Source organism: Pavona decussata, unplaced genomic scaffold (genome assembly GCF_977016875.1).
Source record: "Pavona decussata unplaced genomic scaffold, jaPavDecu1.1 SCAFFOLD_300, whole genome shotgun sequence".
Classification (NCBI taxonomy): Eukaryota; Metazoa; Cnidaria; class Anthozoa; order Scleractinia; family Agariciidae; genus Pavona; species Pavona decussata.
This window is the reverse complement of record NW_028145697.1, coordinates 494,310-512,098: the sequence shown is the minus strand read 5'-3', so window position 1 is coordinate 512,098 and position 17,789 is coordinate 494,310. Positions and strand designations below refer to the sequence as shown.

Here is a 17,789-nt window from a genome sequence, read left to right as displayed (position 1 = left end):
TTTATGTTTGAGCCCATGGTGTAGGTGTTCTTCTGTTGCTTTAGATTAATTTTTGTTCAATTCTGGTGGTTTTCTAAAGTTTTAGGATAATCCAGAAATCCAAGATTACCACCATCTCAAAAGCATGACGTAATTCCAGCGTCATATGACGTTTGAGGAACTATTTATCCTCTAAGTGTAATTCAGTGTCGTTAACATTCTCGGAATTATCGAAGAATACAAAATGGCCTTGTCTAGATAGGCTGAGTAATCACTGAAGAAACCTTCAGCCGGCAAAGGTAACTTTCATTAAAAATTTAAACTGCAGAAATGGTGAGCCGAGTGTATGCCATCCCCAGGTATTGTTCAAAAGTCTTGTTAAAAAAATTCATAACATAACTCTGGTTTCTCAAGTAACTCACTCGCACCTTCCCTGAGATGTTTCATTTGTAGACCATGAAAAATTAAACGTTCACAACATTTCTCAATAACAAAAAAAGCTTGGTCATAGATTAGTTATCTCCCAACTCCACGAACGTAACTTGCAGAAATGCGCATATACTAGCGACTCCCTGTAACGGCATTAAGAGTCAATTCAGAGGAGATATAAGAGTCATTTGTATTTTGAAAGCGATGTTGTAAGAAATGAATAGCAAATTTACAAAAGAACCGTGTAAACTGTTATAAATATTCTATATGAATACCATTCTAGGAATTTTTGTAAACAACAACTGCCCTAGCGTTTTCCATTTTCCGTGTAGGACAGTCAGACGTATAATGGTGGTTTCTCTGGGAGACAGGTACAGAGAACCACTGCCTTGAAAAGAATTGAATAGACTTCCCAGGAATAACGTTGTACCAGACATTAACTTATTCATCTTTGGTTGGAAAACGATCTTTTAAAAATTTTTTACTCACTGTCAACAGTAACAAACATGCTGTCATTAGAAACACCGAGTTCATTCTCCGCTTTACAGGTGTAGTTTCCCTCATCGGCAGCTTTCATCTTTGTTAGGACCAGATTTGTGTTGACCTCGCTTTCTAGAGGCTTTTTGTCCTTAAACCACTGTATTTTGGGCTTTGGATGACCTTCACATATGATGCAAGTTAGGGTAACCTTTTCCCCTTCAAGGACAAGGTGCTGTGATCCTAATGCTTGGATGCTTGGTGCAACTGAAAAAGTTAAAAGCAATAGGAAAGTATTTAATAGGCTTATCTTGCTGACGTATTAAAGTTGTAGATTAACGACTATTGGCGCTATCTACAGGGTTGATTACTATAATTTGGCATTTACAATGACTTAAACAGCCAATTTTTTTTTCTCTAAAAACTGACACAAAGCTATGGGCGCGTGAGGAAATATGCGAGAACATTATTTCTTACACACTAAACCGGATAAATGAACAAAAATACTTAATTTCTTTCAGGCTTAGGCTCTTCTGTTCTACCTTTTTGTTGTTGTTGTTGTTTTTGTCCTTCTTCTTCTTCTTCTTCTTCTTCTTCTTCTTCTTCTTCTTATTCTTCTTCTTTTTTTGGGGCGGAGGGGGGGGGGGGGGGGGGTATAATTCTCATTGTGTGAAGAGCTTACCTTGTTTTACTTTGTCCGCCATATAATTTAAAATCAATCTAGTTTCATTAACACAATAAATCCGAAATTATTTATTGCGCAAATATTGGCGTTCAAACGGATGAAATCCGCTTGCAACTTCCTCACATCTCTAATCTTTAAAATCTTTCGGAACGTCAAGTTCCTTGATAAATATGACGCTGTGATGATGATAATGATGATTAACTGAAGAGCTCGTCCTGTTTACTCGCCAATTATATAACAGCAGCAGTTTTTCGATGCTGCGGACTCTAACCATACATTATACAACTAAACAACAGATCAAGGATTAAAAAATAATGCCCTGGGGTAGAACATATCTGATCGCTGGTTACGAAAAAGTGAGGGTGAAGAAATCGATGAATACTATTTATAGTTTTAGCATTCAAGGAACTTTAAATAAATTAAATTTCCAGTTAACAAAAAGAACGTGGCATCGAGTAGTCTGGGCAAAAAGCAGCGGACTGGAGAAACACTGTAAAAATGAGATTTCCAAGGCTAGAACTGAGACTCGGTCATTTTATGGGAATCTGTGAACATTTAACGGTTACATCATGCCTAACCAATAAACAATTTGTAATTACTCATGAGAAAAATATGTTCTATTTTTTCTCACCTTACGTTTTCATCCAGCTAAGTATGCAAGTCACTTTTGAGCCGCTGAGCTACCTAGCTATTCACTGATACGGCGATTAATACATAAAATGTCAGTGATTCAGTTACGCGTTATCGAACTAAACATATCCGTCTTTTAAGGTCTTTTTGTACCAGACCTCCCAGCTAACTTCTGATTTAAAGGTGAAAAAGCCCCGGAACAACAAATCAGATGTTAAGTATGGTGACTAATTATCCACAGGTTGTGTGAAAGACCGTGAAAGTATTTTTATCATAAATGCATTTTGGTCAAATTGTTGTTCAAATAAACCCTTCAGATCTCAATATACGTCATACAGCGTCAAATTTTCCCTCTCAGGATAAATGAATCATCGAGTATACATGTAATAGAATTGATCCTTTACCGAGGGTTTAAAAGAAGATAAAAGAAGATGAATGTTTATTTTTTGCCCTCGGTAAAGGGTCAATCTTTTGTCCTGATGAGACTATACACGTTTTCATTTTCTTTTTGTCAAGCGAAGTTGCAAGGAAAATAAATGAAAATAAATTTACGAAGTATACCACGGATTCATAGTTCCTTGAAAGCGAAAACGATAAACTAACAGTTTTCATTGATTTCTTAGCCCTCACTTCTTCCTAAACAGCGATCAGACGATCTAATCCTCGATTTGTTGGCTAGTTGATAAATATTCGGCCAGAGTCCACAACATCCAAAAAGCTGCTGCTCTTACAAAATTGCCGCGAAAACCCGACGCGCTTTTCAGTTAAATTATTCCCGGCATAAATCGCAAATTATTCACAAATTATGCCATTCCGTAGGTCATGCCACATGTCATTCTGCAAACTCATTCCGCCTTATACCCTCACCGGTACGAAAGCAGATGGCGGGAGTACACTTTACCAAAATACGTTGCAAACCTAAAACAACCAATAGGCACATAGCACTGTTGGTTTTTAAGAGCATTTTAGGGATTTCGTACGTTAGGAATTTAATGACAAGCCGCCATCTTTTAAGGTATGGTAGATTAGCAACTGAACCGACGTAAAAAGTTATCTGTACGGTAAATTCACCGTTTATAATAGAGGATTAGGCCCGATTTATGAATAATTTTTGAATGATACTAAAATAGGAATAAGATATGGGGAATGGGAAAGGTGAAATGAAAATGAAAAACGGGAAGGAGAGATCATGATTAATAAATGAAATTTAAAGAATATTGAAGCTAGTGCCGATTATCCACCATTCTTTAATATTTTCCAAAAATAATTAACTGCTGACATCCGTGGTGAAAAATGAACGACCGTCGGGAGGACGTGAGCATGAGCCGTTAGGTTTTCCTTTTTCTCGGCTCTCTAGACAAGAACGTCGCTCGGCCACATTTGAAAAATTGAAAGAGTTTAAACAGTGCAACAACGCTTTTTCTCACAGGTAGTCAAGCTTTATGCACGTTTAGTGTTTTACTGGAACTGTCTGGAAACACTTTAAATTTACGAAGAAAAACGAGGCAATTTGCTATTCTCCATTTACTGTAATAAATTATTACTAACCTCCGAATTTATACAGTTCGTAATGTGAATGCGCATCCGCTATCGAGTTCTCAACAGTTCGGGCTGAATATTCGAATTACATGTTTATTTATTAGATAGACAGGAGTGTTTTACTGGAAAATACATCACTCGTAAAATTCATCCGAAACTACACCCGGGACCCGAGTGGCATATTTTCTATATCTCACTAGTGAGGATATTGATGACGTCATTTTCCGCTTTTTCATAGTTATTTGTGCAAGCAGTCGGTGAAAATGGCAAACAATAAACTTGTCTATATGATAAAATAGAAAACTACACAGTGGCTTGAAGATATGAATTTTATTTGCTCGTGTTAAAAAAAAATTTTACCACTCGAAAATAAAATTCATATCTTCGCTCCGCAGTGTAATATCCTCTTTGTACAGTACTGTTGTTCTCTTCTGATTATTTTTTAAGCACACGATCCCCTCTCATGATATCAACGAGAACTGAATAGCACCTCTGCAAAACACATCGAGCGAGAAAAAAATGACCCGCATACCAAGGTCGCAACAAAAGTCAAAATTCAGTAGTTACAACCCTATCTATTTTACTTGTGATTCAACTACAACAATAACTGGTATATAATCTTGAATTAAAGTTGTTAGCGTACGCGATAAAACCCAATAAAAATACTCCTGTTCTTTTCAGAACCTCCTCTAAGACCCGCACAGTTACAGAAAAGCGTTTAAGACAGCAGATTATGCCGTTTATTTGTAAATGTCCAGGTTATGTCACAGAATCTTTTGTTAGTTATTGAAAATGCTAGATTACTAAAACTTGTAAACACCCCACAAAAATTTCCGGTTCATGTTTTAATAGCTAAGTGTGTCAATAATAAAACAAATCGTTTTCAAAAAAGTTAGCTTATAATTTCCTTCTGTGGTCGGAATGTGTTGCATTATTACTGAGTATTGTTTAAAACTCGAGCAGCAGTGTTTTATAGGGATTTAAAACCACAAGGCGCAGCCGAGTGGTTTTAGACCCGATAAAACACGTGCTGCAAGTTTTTTGAACGGCTTCAAAAACATTCCTGAAAAAGTGTTTGTCAAAAGGGTTCAAAACAATGATATTTTTTTTGAACGTTGTAAATAAGCATACAAGAAAAACATTAAACACCGCATACAAATGAGCAAGAAGTTTTATCAGGTTTTAAAACCACTGCACGTGATGTTTTATCGACCAATTGATAGGTCAATGGCCTTACGAATTAGTTCAACTGCGATAGATGGTCACTGTCACGATTAGTTTTGAAAATAGGAAAGGTGACCGGCATAGGACAACTAGAAATGCATTGTTGTCTTTTTGTTCTTGTTTTGTTTTTCTGTCTGTCTGTCGTCTGCCCGTTTGTCACTAGCTAGCTGTTTGTTTTTTTGTTTGTTTGTTTGTTTGTTTGTTTCTTTTTTTACCGAGGAGTAAAAAGAAGTAGAAAAGAATGTACAGAAGTGTACCAAGTGGATAAATCCGAGAGTGAGTTGAACAAAAGTGAGAAGACACTTACCCTCTGATTTGTCCCAAAAATGAAACATGTAAAGGAAATAGAGGAAACTGGTTATTAGGAGTTGTACACTCTACAATTACATTCACTACAGCTGCCGCTAAATAAAAATTGGGTTAAATTATAAAATTCGGCCAAAGCTTTTATTAGTTAATTTCCTAATATGAAGTGCTCACGGACTCTAAAAGCATTGATCCGTTAGAGTCCAAAAGGATAGATACATGTACAACCAACTAGCAGTCGAATATGGAATATAGACAAGAATACAGCAAGTGCAATGCCCGTATCGAACTTATGTGTATGCGGGCAGAGTTTATAATTAGCTTTCTTTGTTAACCATAACCATATACAGACATTGTTATATTTTTTCTTTAGGCTGGTTTTTCGTAAAGAAGCTATTCGAATAACCTTAAGCTTAACTGCTCCATTGCACTAATCCATATGATTTACTTGCGACACTTGTTCAATTTTAAAATTTGTTTCTGACGACAGCAGTACCCTCTTGTGGAACAGTTTATTACGCAGTAAAAGGCATACAGAGTTGCTCTAACTTTTGTGTCCGTTAATAAAATCCTTAATGATGAGGGTGAATGTCACGGTGGGAGGTGCTTAGGAGAACTTTCTTGTTGGTTGCATTTTTTATTAATTAATAAATTTATTTATTTATTTATTTATTTATTTATTTATTTATTCTATCACTTTCTGCTATTAAGCCCTGCTATAATAAGTAAAGAGGTGAATGAAAACCTGCACAAGTAGCAGATAAAACAAGTACATTGTTCACTTGAGCATGGTTTAAAATTAGGACTAATGTATTCATACTTGAACAGTTTCCTTCATCGCATAATTCGAACTGGAAATTGCTTCCTTTGCAAAATTTGTCTCTCATTTCAGGAAAAGGAGGCTCTTTACACTTGCGCGTCCGGTTTCGTGTCCCACCGCCACACACCACACTGCTGTTCCCCCAGCCTCCCCAGGCTGCCCATCCAGCATCTGCATATCACGGAAATGAAAGTACGTATGACAAAATTAACTTTAAAATGATTTCGGTCACACTGTTATGAAATTGCCATTACCATAAAAAGGGTAACAGGTCGCATGGGCTATGATAATGCTGAAAACACTGGAAAATCCACCTGGGCTGGAAATTCCCGCATGGACTTCTGGTACCGGCGTCCCATTTTTTCCAGTTTCGAGTACTAATCGAGCCCAAAAGCAAATTTATAAGCTCAATGTTACCCAGCAGAGGTTAAGTTAATACCGATCTCAAAACGCTTATAATGTTGTGAAACAAATAACGCGAATTTCCACTCAGAATTATCACCAATTGAAGCCAAAAAGTGGAAACGGAAAGTGGTTAAAAGGCTCAGTAAGTTATTGAATCTCTTAAAAAACAGCTGATGCTGATGATTTTAAAACGATCTCAAAACTTGTGTACCGCAATATCTTCGAATGTTTATTTTTAGAAATTTCATAACAAGGCTAGAAAAAGTGCCAAGTTTTCTATTTCTTTATATACTCTGATAAATATACCACGCAGCTTGCATTTTGAATTTTTTCAACGTCAGCTCGGAAGGGAAATGACGTACTGGGTTCCATCAGGGTAGAAGGACTAAAAGCTACCACTTTCGTTGCAGTACCACTAAGTAAAGTAGCGAGTTCAGTTGAACCTTAACGCAGACGTTTATTTAACTAAACGCGATAACGAGATGTTAATACTATGTCAATTATCCCAATTGGTATTTAAATAGGGGAAGGTACAATCTGAAGGTTTAGATGGGAGTGTTTTGTTGTTGTTGTTTTGTTTTGTTTGTATTTTTGGCAGTTTTAAATTGTGAGTTTTTGCATTTTCTACAGGTTTTGAAAGGTTCCGAAAAAACGTCCTAAAGAAGATATTTAATATGTAATAACAAAAAATATTAGACACGGAACACATAACAGTCCAAAACTCATCGGAACACACAATATGTAAAGGATACAAGAAAGGGTTTATGGAGATCGATACATGAAACATCTCCTCTAATTTAGTTCAGTGGGTAGTTTCTCTTCTTTGTTTTGACGCAAGTTGAGCAGAATCTCTGCTTTGTGAGAAAACAATTCCAGTGATTGCATCTTTAAATTTGCAAAGTGTCAGCTTATGGTTTAATCAGTGTACTGCAGGCTCGCAATTTCATTATTTTACTACGGGCTTGTATTAATAATGCACTCTTACGCCAGAAAATATTTCAAAGGAAAGCATTTTTACTTTGTTACTCTTGACCAACTGAGTTTCATTAATATTTTGAGGCGCAAAGTTTGAGAGATGAGACTAGAAGGAGCAAATGGAGGAATGATTTATTTCGTTTTTGCACAAAGAATGTGCAACTAAAATATTTCTGTTACTCTCTTTAACATGAGGCAGAACCTGCACTAAACCCCGAAGGCCTACAACAAAACCTGCAAACCTGAAGATTATACCTTCTGTTTCTAAAGGTCAAGGTTATGTAGGTATGGTCCAAGCTTTGGTCTCTCAGAAATGTTCCTCGTTACATGTGTGTATTAAGCTAGGCGTATCGGGAATTAAGGACATCATCTTCATATGAGACTCGAGGTTGAGTTATAATTTTGTTTTGTGATTTTCTCTTTGGCGCTATGTTAACACATTTGCTACACTCGTTTCACTGCTACAGATGATCATTGTTATGGCCAATTTTGAACGCAGAAAAAGATGATGTAGGACGACTTGATATATTTTTCTCGACTAGCTTGTTATCGAGCTTCAGGAATTGTGGTGCCTGGTTGTTAAGACGAATGTGAAAAGTGATTATCACAAAAAGAAAACAACATGTACTTTACAGAAGAGAGCAAAGTAGATTACTCCAAATTAAAGTCAAGAGCGAATTGAACAAAAGCGGACAGACACTTACAATCTGATTTGCCACAAAAGGGAACATACATATGAAAAGAGAAAACCATTTGTTAGGTGTGATACATTGTACTAAATTCACTAAAAGTGAAATGTTTTAATTGTTACTAAATAAATATTAAGTCAAATTATATCCTTCGAACCTAGCATTTACTTTTTAATTTACTTATCTGTTCAGGTATTCTAACAGCTTTGATCCGTTAGAGTTTAGCACGAATTGTATCATTAACAACCTGCTAGTAGCCAGGGGCGTAGCGACCATATACAGACGTACGCACGTGCGTACCTCGAAAATCTAAAAATAATATTTTATTTATTTCTTTATTTATTTATCTTATTATTGCTGCTATTCTACGAAAAGAAAACTGTGTGAATATTCCAATATTCAATTTAATATGAGAGTTCAAAACCTGAGTCATCACAACGGAGCATGAACAGACTGGAAACCCCTCTTCGAAGCACTGTGAGTGAGGAGAGGCTCTCCTCTTTGGCAATACTCCACATACACGAGCACAAGAATGTGGATATTGACAATCTAGTTTCCGAATTTTCCCGTTGTAAAGGGAGACGTCTCGCCCTTTTCCTGTAGCCAAATTTACAATTTGTAATAAACAAGTCTAGTATATTACACTAATATCAGTACCAAAGGCTGACAAATAAACAACAAAGTTACTGAATGTTTAGCGTTTTATCGTGCCTTGATTTATGAAACTTCTCCCTGGAAAAATGGGAAATGGCATTCAGGCCCTAAAAATAAACATTTTCTGAGGGAACATGCCCCCACATCCTCCAAGAGGCTCGCGCCTTCGGCGCTCGTTTCACTACGCCCTCCTGTGCGTACCTAAACGGAAAAACCATGCTACGCCCCTGGTAGCTACTTTCTAAGTACGTAATTTGAAGAATGCACACAAAAGCACAATTAGTAATATGCGTGAATTGATGTAAAAAGGTACTTACAACCTTGTTTGTCACCAAATAAGCACATGAAAAAGAAAGATTAAAAAATTCAGTCACATATTTCAGTAATTTTCAATAAACTACTGATTGGGATATTCAGACTGCTGCCTTTGAGCTTGCATTTTCATAGTGTAATTCCATAATGAATAATAGGCGTCCTCCTCCAGGCGTCACACTTAAATATATTGTGCAAGATGTAAAATATTAACTACGAGGTCAGACAAACATTGGAGACTATTACAAGTGAATACTTAAAGGAATAAGTCTCCACGTGTTGGGCCAAGTGCGTCTATTTTTTAAGGGACTTTAACAGAAAACGCGGCAACATCTGGCATTGGGTCAGATCAGCTAACAGCATTGTTCAGAAGAACACCAGCATATTAACAACAATTACTAGGTTCTAATAGACAAATGTATTTATATAATGAAAGAAAAAATTGTCACAGAAATAAACTTACATTCTGGTTAATCCCAAATGTTGATGCATGAAACACAAATTAAAACGAACTTAATTAAAAATAGTACACTTTATAGATATAATTGTGCTCAAAATATCCTCTTGAAAGCTCAGTAAGGTTTATGGCCTTTATCATACTCATGAGGTATGTTAATGGTATAAATCAGGAGCCTGTATAAATTGATTAATTCATTGAATGATTGACTGATCGATTGTTTGTTTTATTTATTTATTTGCGGGTTTTTCTACATACTTCGTCACTTGCAATTTAAACAAGAATGTGCCATTATAAAAGGGACCATGCTCCTTTCCACACCACTCGATTTGTATTTTAATTTTGCACATGGAAGTTTGAACCAGGATACAAAACGGTACACTACTTTAAAAATAAAAAAAAAACGTAAACCAAAGTTTTACAATTTTGAATAAAATTTGCTTATTAAATTTTAAAAAAGTACTGTTTGTTCTCAATAGCTACATTAAGCAATTGATTGAATCTCTTATGTTTACGGGTATTGTTTTAAAAACGAGTTGCATATAAAACGTTTAAATGATAATTTTTTAAAATTCCTGGCCTTAGTCCTAACATTAAACATCGGTTCAAACAAATGAATCACAAAAACAAGTTCTAAATTTTTTCTTCTTTCATTCCAGGCCATTATTAGTTAGAGTTGATTGTCGAATAAATGCTATTATAAAATACTGAATCATTGTATAATGTAATTGTAAGTGATTTGATTGGCTTGGTGGCCATGGCACATGCATATGTATATGAGCCATTAAACCATGCCCGCCATCAAATGGTTTTCCGGTTGTTCTTACAGGGTGAAATCAGCAAGATCTAGCAATATTTCGTGATAATTTTTAATAACACAATTTTTTCTGCCCGCGCTTGTTGGATATGGGAAGACTATTTGCGTTCTCAAAAAATTGTTTACTCACTAAGCCTGTCATAAAACAAGGTAATGGGCGGCTGTAAAGAACAGAACAGTTTATTTTTTTTCCTGTTGTTCCAAATTGACAATAAAGCCATATAATAATTTCTCTATTGGCCAATCTTGTTCGGTCAGTATAGTTGGATATTACCGTCTTGACCTCACTCTTGCGCAATAATCCGTACATCTTCGCTGCTGGCGAGGCACGTTTATAGTGGTACTTTGTGTTAATAGTTCACACACCTCCTTTAAGTTGCTAATAGTTAAAGTAAATAAATTATTGCGTATCTTTAAATAAATAAAAAAAAAGAAACTTACGGCCTGATTTGTCCGCAATACACCACGTGAAAGAAAAGCAAACAAGAAAAAGACAGTCTTTAGAAGAATGAGTATGTTTTACAGTTTGACTATTTTTTTTTTCAGGAACCCAGAAGACAAAAACGTAATTATTTGACCTCACGGCATATTCCACCTAGGACCATTTAGTATTTGCGACGCAAACATTTATCAAGAATCCAGCAACCACTTTTCAATCTTTATATATAGCTCCCCCCCCCCCCCCCCAAGATAAGGTAATTAAACAACATAAATCTTAAAATTTCTCCAGAATATAAGATAACCAGTTTATTCTAAAGAAGAACGCTTAAATACAAATGACCAGGAAAAACGCTGGAGCTTGTTCGTGTTTTGAGGGTTTTAAGAAGAAATGAATTTTTAAGCGTTGGTGTAAAATTGTTCGAAAGTTATAACAATAATACGTATCCCAAAGATAGGAACTGACACTTAACTATATTTAACCTGGGCTTTTTATATTTGCTGAGCCTGAGGATGCGTGAGAAGAGGGGTGGGTGAGGAAGGGAACGGGAACCTCAAAACTTTAAGAGGAAATGTCTACTAAGACCGAGCGAGATCATAAATAAGTGGCACATGATGAAAAATCAAACTGTGCATATTCCGTCCGGGGATACCCCATGGTAGTTTTAAAACGTGGTAGGGTTTTTTTTTCCTGAAATACATATTTTAAACCGGAAAAGTGGAAAAAAACAGCGACGGCCCCACGTGGTTTGAAAAACACCCGAAATAAACATGGTTCACACCTTCTCGTAAAGTTCGTTCTGTTCAGAATTCGCATCAAAGAAAGCCCAGTTTTCTTCTTGAAAATTTGCTTTTGAAGTGTTTATTAAGTATCTGAGTCCAAAATTACTCCAGTGGATGAATTTTCCTGGAGCCACAAAAAATCTCAAAACTTCGCTCACTCCAAATTCTGAATTTGGCGCACTTTTTAAATAGATAATTTCGCGATCCGGTAAAACACTAAAACCCTTCAAATTTAGAATTGTAGATTGAAGAAGTATCGCTCTAAAATCAGGTTTAAAAAATAGCTTCGGGCTTTTTACCAGCGCCGAGCCTTAGTGCTCTCAAAATCACGTATATCGCAATATCAACGTGTAAACAAACTGCACATGACTGCAACCAAACTAAGAGAAACTATTGAAATTTCAAGTAGTTTACCTCGGCATTCGGCTTTTTCGCTAATTGCAATAAGGTATATATTGTCTAAATAAGATATTTGGTCGTGTTTGTATCCTGTCATTATTATATAGCCATCTTGATGTGTGAGGTCAACAAGATAAATTATTATCGCTCATTGCGATGGAGCGACAATCAACTGAACTCAAATGACTTACCATCAAACCACTTATAATTAGGCCCGGTTCATACGTCGACCTTTACATGAGTGGGACCTAATACCTATTAAGGTCGACCCAAATAATTAAGTTCGGCAGTTGATTCACACGTCGAACCTAACTGAAGTCGAATTTAATTAAAGTTAAAAGAGAAAATAGATTTTTGTGGTCAGCGGCTGTTGTTTTTACTCAACAGGTTTCAAAATGGCGGGAAAACTGAATTCTGACATGGAAGAAAAGAGATGGTTGGTAAAATAATGAAGACAGGCCAAACACGGCTCCTATTGGTCGAGATAGGAAGAATATGACCTTCAATGCTAATTTGCTCTTACGAGTACGTCTTTCAAAGATATCCCTTTTCTGTACGAAAGTAGGGAAGGGTCTTTGTAGATCTCTCTTAGCAGAGGCTGATTTCCTATCAAGTGCCATTTACTCATCTGAATTGTTTTAGGTTAGGCACATAAGGGCGATATTCCGTAACAAACGCAAAATGCTTTTGCGCGTTTTTTGTTTGTTTTGTAGTGCCGACATTCTTTCGGGGAAATTGACTTCTGAAAGAGTTTTATCTATAAGGTTATCGAGGTAACCTCTGTAGCGTAATCTCTGTTTGAATAGAGTAATGTTTTCTTCAAATGTTGTTTTTGAAGATTTTGTTCTGAGAAGTCTTGAGGCTTCGCCTTTGATATAGCCTGTATTGGAAAGTCTCTGTAGGTTTGAAGTGCGTGTGCACATCTGGAAAAAATCTTTTTTTTTTTTAATCTTTCTCATCTCAGACAAGTATTTTTAGTTGTTTCGAAACAAGAAGAACAAGCATATTCCTCTTTTCCCGCCATCTTGTTCAGAATGAAGTCCTTTGCTCATGCCAAGTCGATGGAACGCGCAGACGGTGCAGACTGTGACTGCGTATGCATTTGGTTCGGCACATGTAAAAGTTCGACGTCTAAATCGAAGTCGAACTTTTGCCGTACTATTCGACTGGCGCAGTCGAATAAAACGGCGGGTCGACCCAAATACAAATCTGTCGATCCTAACTGATTCATTCGTCGATTTTTACATGCGCCGAACCAAATGATTAGGTTCGGCTCATGTAAAGTTCGACGCATGGACCGGGACTTATTTTCGACTTGAAGATTCTTTAAAATAGAAATGAGTTTGCTTTCTTTGAATTTCGAAACGATTTTTGGGGGAAAATTTCCGCAACAACCCCATACATTAATAATGCATTTTGTATAATGCATTTTGTATTTTTGGTCTACCTGCCATACCGTGCCTTGAACTGAAGCCTCACTGTTAGCGTTGGATTCCCTGTCCATCTGCTTTACCACTAGGCTACGAGGAATTTGTTGGAAATTACCCGTCAATAAATATATTTTATTTTTTGTTAGCCATTAAAAATCTACATAACAATGCAAAGACAATTTTTTCCTATGCTTTGCACTTGCCTTGCAATCTTCACGGGAAAATGCGTCATTTTCTCCCCTTGATTGGCCGGTCTCGGTTTTGGTCTTTCTCCTGTCCATAGCCCCATGCAACCATGTTATAATGAGTTGTCGAGCGTTAACGAGTCTTGGCCGACTCCACTTTTTGTAGTTGTTGCTTGTGCTTCGAATTGTCTGTCCTTTGCTGTTTCGTCCATCGCTTCCCTACGTCAATGCCATGCTACTGCGTCTGTTATTTGACTGACCTTCGCCGATCGTTTTAATCCTTTCATCACCTTTTAAAGTCGCCCAATATCCTTGCGGATTACGAATGGTTAACAGAATAGTACAAGGAGCACAATCTAAACGCGTCGTCCGCCAGTTAGGTACAGGAATGCCCTCAGGAAGATCAGTATTGGCATTTATTGTAAGATGCCCACCTTTACGAAGTTCACCAGGACTGACAAAGCATTCCTGTAGCACTCTACGCGCCCTTGAGATTCGCCGGAGGAAAAAGAAATATCAGCTACCGGTAACACATGAAGCCCGCATGTGTATTCAAGCGAGAACCTCTGGCTTTATTTTAGGAACGACAGCATCAAAAAAAGGGCGGAAAACAAAAAAAATAAGTAAAGAAAGACTTTATTTTTTTATAGTTTACGGCAGTTGCGATTAAAAACCACTGGTTAATCTGCCGTTATTTTTACGGCCCATGCGAAGACATGTCACTTAATTCTGAACATTTTTAAAACGTGGACAAACTAAAATGCGTAAAAATTGCTAAAAGTGTCAAATTTTGTTTAGATTTTCCGTATTTTTTACCTAAAATTCGAAGATTTTGCCAAATCCATAGCTTAGAAAGAAAGTATAAAAACTAAGAGGAACAAAGCGAAGTAATCCCAACGGCGCACTATTGTTATCCCTATTGTTTCCTTTGAACAAAGACTGTATGCATAATTAATATATAAGGCTATGCGGAAATCTTGCCTTTTTTTGTTACGAGATGTCGTTACTGGGCCGTTCACAGGATTTCAAAAACCATAATTTCTTGAAGCGAAAGCGCTCATGGATTTTTTTGACTCTGTTTATTTCATAAGCCACGCAATAAAATGTCACGCTTTTTTAAATTCAAGTGACGTTTGGTATGACTATGTTGAGCGAAAAACACACGGGAAACGTCTGTCCTGACATGCCCGAAAACGAAAAAACAAATTAAAAACAATGAAATCTTTACCAAGGGGTGGACAGAATTGATGATTTTTTATCATCTATACACAGTCACTAAAAGGAGCCACAATGTAAGCCTTGCTAAAATATGACACTCTTTGCATTTTAATGAGGTGAAACCTTGGGGAACACTTTTCTTGTTAGAACCACTAAGTATTAACGCCTTGGTTTTCGCCTTCGTGCAAAAGTCACTACGGTCTCATCCATGACTGTTCTCTTGAAGATAAGACAAAACAATGTTATCAGCTAGAAAAAAATCACTCCTCACTGCTGATATGCGCATCCTTGACAAAGAGAATGCAGTTTGTCGATGTTTGGCTTTTTCCATCGAATTGTTACAGCTGAGAGGTCAATGCCAAAGGAAGTACAAATTTCCTAATGGTAAATTAACTGAGTGGGGGTGGGGCGGTTGAGGGCGTGCTCATTTTCCCGAACAGCGGCTGGTAATCAAGCCGTCCCCGTATGTTGCGACCGCGTTATCGGCTTTTGGTTCATCATCCGCCAGTGCTTTCTTCGAGGCAAGGTGCAAGAAGAAACCTGCTGTTAAGGTTGCTAGCTACTTCAGCACACATCGATTTTTGATATTGAACTGGATCATTTGTCACAGCAATGCATTGTAATAAATTAAATTATGGTTTGTTTCACGATGTAGTCACTCAAGTTGTAGATCGCGACGTTTCGACTGCTTACTGCTAGTCTTCATCAGGCAATGAGGTCAACTGATCACGCCTCAGTATTTATTTCACGAAGGTCTGATCCTGCAACTGTTGCACACAGGGTCTGCTTTACTTCCGGTTTGCTGTCAAGTAGGACTTCTTAACTAGAACCGAGTCCTTGGTGACGCACTTGACTTGAGTATCTATACCATATCTTGTCTGTTGCTCTCTTACTGACTATGCTGACCACCGGCAACAGCGTGGTTTGTCCCTGAAGCTTCTCCGCATATTCTACTGAAGCTCTATCAAAGGACTTCTCGTCTCGCGCTCAAGGGAGTGGTGGTGTCGGCCACATAACAACCGCTTCCATCACATCTAGTTGTCATATGACATCATCATGCCCCGTTGCGGACCCCAGAGGAGACATGATTGAACGTACGATCTCTCCTCGGAGTCTCATTGCCATGCCTTTTATACTTGTGAAGTTATGGAGGGGGATTCCCTCCCCCCTCTCCGTATCCAGAAGACAAAAAAGGAAAAAAAGATCAGGTCTAGATAGGGTTTGGGCTATGCTGACATGTGAAGGAATATACCACGTTTACTAAATCGACCACTTTGGTTTTCGCGGACAACCAAAACTGATAACTCTTCAGGTCGCTCTAGGACGTCGACCCTTCCAGCATCTTGGTTGATAGAGCGCCGGTATGTGAGCCTTCCATGACGATGTAAAGAAGTTTGCCTTTGCTTGCTTCACAGTCAATGCAAACTCATCCTTAGGTTCGTGTAGCACATCAACGGTGTGCTGCGACATCAGAATGTTAATCACTAGAGAGATGGCGACGCAGCCTGTCTGATGAACGCATTGCGCGAAACAGGGCGCCTGTTTCATGTGGTGTTATTTCTTGGCATGTACCTGACAGCAGCCACCCCTTGTCCACCATCAAAGTTCTTCCGCTTACATTTTCCGATGAGCCGGTTTTAGCTGAGACCTAATGGGGCTGACGTCTGTAGATGCCAAGTATGAATTTAGTGCGTCTAGAGGCCTAAATGTAGCTCCTGATGTAATATGTTATTTAAAGTTATTTTATCCTCTAAATCTGAACTGTGCAAAAGGACAAGCCAAAGGGGCTCCTTTATTTATTTATTTTTTGTTATTTTTTTTTTTTTGCGGCCGAGCCTTTCACACCTAAATTTTAACTCTTACTATTGCTTTACACATACTTTGTACTATGAGTATAACCCTCCCCCCCCCCCCCCCCATCCCATCAGGTTCCAATGCTTGCAGTTTCTGGCACTGTTATTGGTGTCGTCTCAGTAGCATCCTCAATGGGCACGCGGTCACGGCATATACCTTTGCCACGAAAGACAGATTATAAAGATTGTTAAGCTCACTTATTGATTTATGTAGTGATAAGTTCAAAGTTCAAAACACCAGCGACGAAAAAGACTAATACTACTTATACTAGTCACGTTTGGGTTATACTCCCACGCAGTCGCTTTTAAGGGAACAGGTAATACGATGTCCCCTAAAAGCGACTGCATGGGATCAGGATACGTTTGGAGTGCACTGTTTCCGAACTAAATTGGCCCATTGTTCGACAAAATTAAGGTGTACTTACCAATTCAAGAGCCCAATGGAAACTGTACACTGGTTTGTTGCAATAAAGCTATGGACTCCGACTTGCCTATCCCACCGTCTGCTTTTCTCAACGTCTCAGTATTGCAGCATGTTAAGAGAGCCCATGTGGACCTCGGCATTGGTTAACACCTCTGCACCGGCCAATTTCCCACTGAGATGGGATAGGCAGGAGAAATGGCCTACGTTAGACTTTCTCAAAGTCCGTTTTCGTGGGAGTCTAGTCAGGCGCTCGCCTCATGACTCTCGGTGCATACGAAGACGACTTGTAGCAAGTCTATAATGGTCTACGCAGAAATGCAGCGGAAGAAAAAATCACGCGCGTGCTAAGAAAAGCTCAACTTTGGAGTAAACATGATGAGTGTCCTGTAGAATTTCACGAGGTATGCAATAAGTTTGTTGTTGTCTTAACGGTTCTGCACTAGAGTTGCACCAAAGGAAGATTTGAACGGTTTACTAAAACATGTTTTTTTCTGCTTGATCACTTTGTCAGATAATTGAAGCATCCGCAAATTTCAGAAGCTGATTTCATACGGTCACGAGCGAAATGGCCGTAGAATGATTGAAATTATCGGAAAATTCTTTAAACGCAGCGTAAATACAAAAAAACTAAAAAGTGTTTTATAATATAGAAATCTTGTAT

At 37.8% G+C, this 17,789-nt stretch overlaps 1 protein-coding gene across 1 annotated transcript in view; it reads right to left on the bottom strand.

Annotated features, from left to right (window-relative positions):
• LOC146454481 (tyrosine kinase receptor Cad96Ca-like) overlaps window positions 1-6,643 on the bottom strand; it is a 37,778-nt gene extending 31,135 nt beyond the window's left edge. Inside the window, exons 1-2 of the mRNA XM_085094987.1 lie at window positions 6,090-6,643; window positions 898-1,152 (exon numbers count right to left, since the gene is read on the bottom strand). Coding sequence (XP_084951113.1) covers window positions 898-1,152; window positions 6,090-6,156 — 322 coding nt within the window. The 5' untranslated portion in view covers window positions 6,157-6,643. The remainder of the gene's footprint in view (window positions 1-897; window positions 1,153-6,089) is intronic.
• Between the last annotated feature and the right edge of the window lie 11,146 nt (window positions 6,644-17,789).